Source organism: Pseudonaja textilis, chromosome 1 (genome assembly GCF_049901715.1).
Source record: "Pseudonaja textilis isolate UNSWEBS1 chromosome 1, rPseTex1.2, whole genome shotgun sequence".
NCBI classification, from domain to species: domain Eukaryota; kingdom Metazoa; phylum Chordata; class Lepidosauria; order Squamata; family Elapidae; genus Pseudonaja; species Pseudonaja textilis.
In genome coordinates this window covers 211,805,729-211,814,749 of record NC_141990.1, presented here as the reverse complement: position 1 = coordinate 211,814,749, position 9,021 = coordinate 211,805,729, and the positions used below count along the sequence as shown (strand labels likewise).

Here is a 9,021-nt window from a genome sequence, read left to right as displayed (position 1 = left end):
GAATAGAAGATTAATTGTTTAGAAGTATTTGTGTATAACTGCATCATTATGCGGGTTGTTTAATAAGGTATTTAAATTTGTAGGCATTGTGTAGAGGAAAATGGGATGCAATTTCCGAATTGCGATTGAAAGGAATGTACAATGAATGTTGAGACTATGAAGATTCATAAGTAGATTTAAAGAGCTTTATCTTGCCATCCAGAACTCTTAGGTAAATACTATGATGACCTTGATACAGAAGAGAGGAAAACTGCCAATGGGATAACAAGCTATGTTTAATTAAAAGTCACAATTACTTTGGATTTTTTTTCTTAACCAAATTTTTAGATTTTGTGAGAGACAATAGCAAGGAATATATCTTAATATGTGCCCCCCCATCTGAATTATTTTCATTTGGGAAAGAGAAGCACTCAGCTTTTCAGTAATACTACTTATAGTTTTCTATTAATGGATACATAGAATAGAATTCATGAAAAGAATAAAATATTTATTCTATTACAGACTGGAATAAAAATCATTTTTTCCAGTTTTAAAAATGGTTAAATTATGCCAACATTTATGTTAAGTAAAACCATGCCATTTTAAAAAGTGTATATAGAATTGTTGCAGCATACTGTTTAACTGAGGACAACTTTACAGTGAAAATGGGAAAGGGATAACATTTACACGTTATTATGTATGAAATATATTAAAATAGGGACTGTATAGCTTTCTGTCACTGACACTGTTCACCAGCCCCGGCTGGCAAAAGTACAGTGAAATTGCTCATCCAGGTTAAGAGATGCAGCAAGAATAACTGCTTTAGAGAAAGTTGATAGTATCTAACAAGCTGAAGTGCTGAGAGTTTCTGGGTAAGTAAATCTAATTTGGTGGATGTTAAGGCATCCCCTTTATTTTCATTTTTAATTTTTTTAAAAAAATCTATAATGTGAGGTGAAAATAATGCTGGATAATGAGCCTAAATCTCAAAAATAGTTTTTTAATTTTTTTTAAAGGAGAAATATGAGGAAGGATCTAAGTGCTCTAATGTTAATTATTGCAAATTTGTAGGATGAAATACAGTTAAATTTTAAATCCTGGAGTTTTATCATTTATGGAACATTACAAAACTGGGAACACAGACTCCAAAGCTAAAATCTAACCATCTCATTAACTGTCATCACTGGTAAAAATTAATGAAAATTTAAATGCATGAATAAGAGGGACTTAGCTTTTAAATAACTTTTAATTAATCAAACATTTAAATAGGAAAATGTGTCCAGCAAACATTATTTTCATTAAAGTGTATTAAAGGAAATCAATAGAAGGGTGGTAATGTGGATTTAACAGTTTTTTAAAAAATAAGTCCCGTTCTTCTCCCCCCCCGCCCCCCCCAAATGCTTTGTAGCTTCTAACTACAATCTCCTGACATTTAAACTTTTGGATTTGTACAGCTTATTCATATTCCCTGATGAAGTGCAATAACTGGACTAATTAGGAAATGCAATATGAATAATTTCATAATGATCATTCTCTCCCAAATCATCATAGTTAACCAAACTAGGAAATTATTATGGGAGAGATATCTTAACTGGATGCTTTTTTTGGTTTGCTTCATTTTTTTTAAAATCAATCTCAACACAGCAAATTCCTGATCTCAAAAAAAAAAAAAAAGGAAACAGCCACCTGCCTTTTCAGTGGGCACCCACTTATAAGGCAATTAAAAAAGAATGACGATTAATTTAAAAAATTATTAATATGCTGTACCAGCTTACTTTTTCATTATAACACAAGGCCTTCAATCTGTATAGAAGCCATCTTATACAGAAGACACTCATTCTCAACAGACCTGTGGTAAAGTGCCAATGTTATTTCTACAGGTTTTCTTAGCCAAATGTTTGGCCTGTTGTTGCATCAGGTGATGAGTTCATCCCTGCCCGAGCATCATTTACATTCACCAAAGGAAATTCTGGGAAATCAGCACTTGCCCCTGGCCCCCGCAGGTTCACTTGTCCATTAGCAGTATTAAACTGAGATGATAATCCAGCTCGTGTTCCATGATACTGAGCCCTGAAGGGTTGCTCAAACGAGCCTATCTGATACGCTTGATGGACAGGCTGTGCCTCTGCCTTCTTCTGAGAAGTCACTTGTTCCAAAAAGTCCTGGGTGGAGGACGATGAAGAGTGATTTGGCTCATCACCTGAAAAGGGAAAAGAGTGCTGGGAATCGCCAACTATAAGTCCAAAGTGAGACTTGTCCGGAGTTGTTCTCAGGGGAGAGTTCATTCCCGATCGGAAACTGTTAACAGGTATAGATGCATAGACCTGTTTGTCAATAGCAGAGAATGCTGGTTGTCCTGTAAGAGTCTGGTTGTCATTCACAAAATTAAGGCTTGAGTTGTTCAAATAGGCATCATTTTGGCTTGTCCTGTCCAAAGCTTGCTGCAAAAACTTGGAATATTCCTGTAACATACTGGCTTTATCAGAGGATGAGCCTTGAGAACTTGTCCCAACATTTTCCGTTTGTGTAACCTCTGAGACTTCAGAAGAATTTATGGATATACTGGAAGTCACTTCAGTATCAGCCACGTTGAAAGCAATTTCATGCTGGCCGTTGGCTTTATGGGAATAATGGTCTAAAAGAGTCTGAAGTACCTCATCTGGAATGACACTTTTGTCATGGTTTCCTTTAATCTCCACATTCAGTGCCGATGTATCCAATATCGATGCTGTGCTACCTTCATCTATCACACTTGCAACAGCTGCTTGAGTGACTGATGGCTGTGAAGCAATAGTGCCAACATTCAAGGCATATTCTCTGCTGTTACTATTAGCTGCTTGGAGATACCGCCTCTTCTTTAAAAACTGCATTGCATCGTCATAGTTTGTGCTGCTGTGGACGGGTTTACTGGGACCTTCCTGTAAAGAATCAACTTGGTCGATATCAGCGTTACCTTCAGCATCCAGTAAGCCTTGTTTATCCACAAGATCGAAGGCATATTTTGAAACCTTGCTGTCTTCATAAGAAGCTAGGGATGAAATGGTCTGACTCTGTTCTAGTGGCTGCTTGAGCGTTCTCTTGCTGTTAACTTTTTTGAGCACTAGTTTAGGTGGGTGTATTTCTCCAGAATTTGCTTCCTGTAAATGCCCTCCAGTGACAGAAGAATGGGGCATCTCAACTGCATATTCCGCCACCATATATTCATCCTTTATTTTAGTACTGCCAGCATACAATGGCAAGAAATCATTCTTATCTTTCTTATGTTCAGACTTGTCCATCCCAGTTTCTTTATCCATCCCAGATTTCAATTTCTCCGTTTTTTGCCTCTTCTTTTTTGGCAAAGAACAGTCTTTCAAAGATAGAGGGAAGCCTTGATCTTCATCAGGAGCCAAAAGGCCAACTTTGGTGGCACTTCTATTGGGTTTCTTGTCACGGTTTTCATGGCACATACGTTTGTGTTTCAGGACACGATCAGTCCTGGAGAAGAACTACGGGGAACATGGTTGGATTAGAGAAGGGGAAAAAAGCAACCTTTTGGCCAATTTATTTTTTGACATGGGAAAGTCTTCATAAATCATTTTGCTAATGTGATAATTTTAAAAATTCCCAGAAAGGCATTAAAGACAGAAATTGTAGCGTCAAGCCCTACCATGTCAAAAGATATGGCTCAGAATTCATGTTAAAACAATTTAAGTTATTACAAAATTCAACCATCTAATTCTGTTCAACAGCGCTGATTTGTCTCAGCTTCTCTGCTTTTGTTTTTTCTGCAGGAAAAAATATGGTTCCCTAAGGGTTTTATATTTTTTCCTTGTTGAATAATTATTCAACCAAATTCAAGTAAAAGTTTTGCAAATAACATAAATAAATAAATGTGCTCCTCTTCTACAAGACACATGTTAACATCACCTACTATAATACAGTTTGCCCTTGCTTACCAGTGGTAATTGGGACTGGGAACGGGAACTCGTGTCACTAAGCAACACATTCATAATGGATGACATGTGGCCACGCCTATTTACAATGGCAGCTCCACGCTATTGCGGTGTCCTGTGATTGCCATTTGAGACTTCCCAACCTTTTCCCCATTGATTTTGCTTGTGGAAAGCTGGCAATGAAGGTCACAAATGTTAATCACATGATCAGAGGATATTGTGATGGCCAAAACTACAAGAATCCCTTTTAAATACCCCTCATTCAGCAGAGTTTAAATTTTGAACAGTCGGTAACTGAATGGATGTTAAACAAAGACTACCGATGCTACCTGTACAAGTTTATCACTTTTCTTATATTTATTTCCCTGATGTACAGAGGGAATTACATGTACTCTTATTACTCAAATAGAGAGATGAATTACCCTCAGTCTTATTAATTAAATAGAGAGATGAATTATCCACAGTCTTATTAATCAACAGTTCTAACAATTTTCACCATATCTTTCTTTTGTCCTTCTCTAATTACCTGAAAGCAATATTCACACTGATAAGGCTTCTCTCCACTATGAGTTCTCTTATGTCTTTCCATGTGATATTTCTGTATGAATCTCATGCCACATTCATCACATCGAAATGGTTTCTCACCTAAGAATAAAAATAGAAAGTATTGTTAAAAAAATGAGAAATAAGATATATGTAGGTTTCCATATTAACATGCAGTAGTTTTACTGTCAAATACAAGATACCAGCACAAAACTTGACAAGAAAACGCCATAATATTCAGAACATACACTCTGGAGTGAAAACCATTATTGAATATATTTATTTTCATTCTGGTGTCTCAGAACTAGAAATGCAAAACAAGTATCAGACACATATTCTCTCCTAAAAAGTTTTTGACATGAAGAGCTATGTGATGGGTGGGGGATATTTCTTTACCATCTAGCAATTTAAAAATAGTAAAATTTTGTACAAAATTTGTTGCCTTGAAGATTTCCTATTATTTTTTCTGACTTTTATAAAGAGATCAAGTAACTGTACTAGCTTTGAATACACTGTAGTTAAACTAGTGAAACTAATTAAATATCCCAATTCTGCATTTATTTAGTTAGGCAATATGGAAAGAAAGTAAATTCCTGGGGAAAATGTTGTATGGTATCTTTAGTATAATTTTAGATTAATCAAAGTTCTCTCTGAGCTTCCTTTAAACTACTCCTGAAGAAAAGAAGTGATTCCATGTCAAATCAAGAAAACATAGTCCTTGAGGATGGTATGAATATCATGGATTTTCTTAAAAATGTACACAAACATAAAAACATAAACACTATACCTATAGTTTTTAAAATGGCTTTCAGGGATCTAATTTTCAACCCCTCAAATATATGCTAAAAGTTATCTTATCCCATAAAATACACCCTTATTTGTTTTGCCTGAAAATGAGATGTGCACCATTCACAACTGTTTAAATGAAGTCTTGTTAATATCAATTCTTTAAACAATGACAATGGCTCTGTATTTTTAAAACTACCACAATTGATAATCAAACATTTAAGAGAAAAACCAATTTTTCACAAATTCCTTTTTGATTATCTGCTATCTGCTTGTCAACTCTGATCTCCAATTGTACTTTACTTTCTATTTTTCACAAACTGCTCCCAATGAAAAAAACTCTTAATGAAAAAATAAATAAAACTGTAGTAATTGTAGTTTTCTTCTAGTTGCAAGTACTAATCTGATATTGAAAATAACTTTTATGTCTTTAAAATTATATTTTTATGTATACAGGTAGTCCTTGACTTAGGACAGTTCATTTAGTGACGTTCAAAGTTACAACAGTACAGAAAAAAGTGACTTATGACTGTTTTTCACACTTGTAGCTGTTGCAGTATCCCCATATTCATGTGATCAAAATTCAGATTGCTTGGCAACTGACCCATATTTATGACAGTTGCAATATCCTGGGACCATGTGATTACCTTTTGTAACCTTCTGACAAGCAAAGTCAATGGGGAACCTAGATCCATTTAACAACTGTGTTACTAACTTAACAGCAGTGATTCACTTACCAACTGTGGTAAGGAAGGTCATAAAATTCCCTTAACAAATGTTTTGGGCTCTTTTGAGGTTTAAGTCAAGGACTACCTGCATTGACGTTCAGTCTAGTTCTGCTTCTAATAACCGAAAATGCACAGTAACTGTAATATAAGATAAGCTGTAAAATAAATCACAATTCAAAATCTTCACTGATAGCCTGTCATAATGCAAGGAGAGAGATTGCTATTCAACTCGAGGCACAAATGACCTATCTCAAATTGTCCTATTTAACATATTATGGAAGGACCTAGTTATCTGGAGAAGGCTCTACGGCAGAGAAACGTGGAAGGAAAGAGAAGAGGATGGCCGGCAACAGGGTGGATGGACTCAGGTACAGTGCTGATGAATATACTGTTTGTTGAAAGAGTTGAGTCTGTATTGGCCAGGTGAAGGACAGATCATCACGGAGAAAATCTATGCAGTCACTAGTACTGAAAAATGACTTGACGGCACATAGTCAATCAGAATTCATAAACCAGAAGAAATAAAATATTTGTTTGAATAGGAAAGCCTGAGGCAAACCATTGTTTAATTTTACAAATAGTGAAGAAAACCTTTGAAACCAAGATTTTGGTTTCAATGGTTTTTATATCTCCACTCTTATATTCAACTCAGGGAGGGAAAGAAAACTTTTTTTGTGGAAAAGATGGGCTAGTCCAGGGGTCTTCAAACTTGACAGGTTTAAGACTTGTGGACTTACTCCCAGAATTCCTCCTCCAGTCATGTTAGCTCAGAAATTTTGGGTGTTGAAGTCAACAAGTCTTAAATTTGCCAAGTTTGAAGACCCTTGATTAGTCCATGGGGGGATTTTGAGGAGAAATGGTTTGAAATAAGAAACGGGGGGGGGGGGGAGGGACACGACACTTTTCTCTAGAATTTTTCACAAGGCAAATTCTACCACATGCAATTGGATAAATGTTGTTATGGTGCTTTTTTAACAAATGATTCCTGCAGCATATTGCAGGATGATTACAACCCTAGATAAAAAAATATTCTCTGTACATCAGTTATCAAGTTACAAATATCAAAAGTAATCATACTGTAACAAATCTGACATTAACAGTATCTTGGATTTTGAAATGTAAGTTCACGGAAATGTGTTCTTTGAAATGTCAAACACGTCATTTTACTACATAGTACAACATGTAGAAAAAAACTACGTCAAAGTATATGTGGTGATCGACTATAAAACCGTAGCATATGTCATGGAGTTACCTTTTATGCAAATACCTGTGTGGCTGACACTGCTACTCTTGACCATGAGCTTCTACACATTCATAGGCAGCATACTATTCTACAGTGAATAACACTTGTTAAAATAGTAAAGTATACTACTGGTGATTCTAGGGCTGATGATTCTGTTAGATATGTAGGACTTGGTGAGCAATGTGACGTTTGGGGATATAATCACTTATAAAAATAAAATTTATTCATGATAAGAAGTTGCAAGATAATTCTCATTTTTGTTCATATGGCATGGAATAAGAACTTTGGAAAACATATCTGTAAAGATAAATCCAGTAACAAATTAGTAGATAATAATGGTGGCAATACTCAGATAACAGAATATCTAAAAATATTAAACAACTGCTAAAATTCTATGTTAACGAAAGACTTACTGATTAGCCTTCAATCTTGGCACTACTGGAGACTTTTTTTTAGAAAAGTGCTACCCCCTTCACATGCTCCTTTTTAAAACATCCCAGACAAGGGTTTTATTTTGCCACCAAAAGTGAATTATTTAGGAAGCCTAACACCACTTCTCCTGTTATTTTAAAGGACTACTTAGTATTATCTTCTCCCCAATACTTATACTTTTCATTTCCTTTTTTAATCTATTGTTCTCTTTTCCATAGGATGTGTTATTTTGGTTTAGTTTAAACCTTATTACATTGTAATAAATATTTGGAATTAAACCAATTCAATCTCACTGATTTAAAACTAATTGAGAATTTCAGTCCACTTGTGCTGCAATTTTCTCTGGCAAACTCTGTTTTCTAGTCCTAAAGCCATATTTGTATACTTTGGGCATACAAGAGCAGCAAGCTAAAAAGCAGTAAGTTCAGATCAAAAACAAACCGTAGTTATTAATTACATTTATCTGTTGCCATCCCCATTCAGATTCTACCAGTATTTTGTTTACATGCAATTAAAATTACGCATCATTAATGTAATTACTCCCTAATTGCATATTCATTTGATCATTTCTTCCTTCTGTTACAGTGAAAGGCTCTGCATTCAAGGTTTTCAGGGAACATATGCGGCACTTGAATCTCAGATTCTGCTCCTTTCCTAAACTGTTTTAACCATGGTTTATAGAATGCGCCACATCTGGATGCAGCTACACAACGTTCTAAGGATTGTATTGTATTGCAAATTTCCAATTGACCTCTGCAGTCAGAGGAATAATCAGATTCGTACATAAAATTAAGAAAACTTTTGAAATTATAAATTATAAATATCATAAACCATAGTTTAGAAATCATAAAGGCTGTGTTCAGAAAAAGATTCAACTTGATATATGAATCAGGCCACATTCCATTTAGATATATTAGTAATGTAGTCTCATTAACCTTAATCTGAGATTATGAAGAAAAACAGTATTTATTCTGGTTTGTATACTGCAATCATTCTATTCTGTGAGACACTTGGGAGTGAGGTTATGATATTGCCAAATGTGCCAGAGAGGTAGCTGTGTTCTTCTGTATTGGACAGAAGACCATAACTGCCTTGCTAGGAAAAGGTAATTTCAAGATGTACCTTAAAGGAACTGTGGGAAGCATACTCATACACCTCAGAAGCATAAAATATTTTGGGATATATTAAAAAGGCAGAATATTATATTTCCCTAAAGAGGAAATGGAGAAACATGTTGTAGAGGCAGAAAGCAGCCCCAAGTCTTTCTTAATAGCCCACAGCAGATGCCAGAATTTAAGAGATAAATAGCTTATTGAAAGAGGAAGAAAACTATCAAGATGGCTCTATTCATAAGCAAAGCAAATACTGCAGGCAG

At 35.1% G+C, this 9,021-nt stretch overlaps 1 protein-coding gene across 2 annotated transcripts in view; it reads right to left on the bottom strand.

Annotated features, from left to right (window-relative positions):
• Positions 1-257: 257 nt before the first annotated feature.
• The window catches only part of ZNF148 (zinc finger protein 148), a 47,131-nt gene continuing 38,367 nt past the window's right edge, over positions 258-9,021 (bottom strand). For both annotated transcript variants that reach the window (XM_026707865.2, XM_026707864.2), the window contains exons 6-7: positions 4,441-4,559; positions 258-3,467 (exon numbers count right to left, since the gene is read on the bottom strand). In XM_026707865.2, the coding sequence (XP_026563650.1) occupies positions 1,866-3,467; positions 4,441-4,559 (1,721 nt within the window). In that variant the 3' untranslated portion in view covers positions 258-1,865. The remainder of the gene's footprint in view (positions 3,468-4,440; positions 4,560-9,021) is intronic.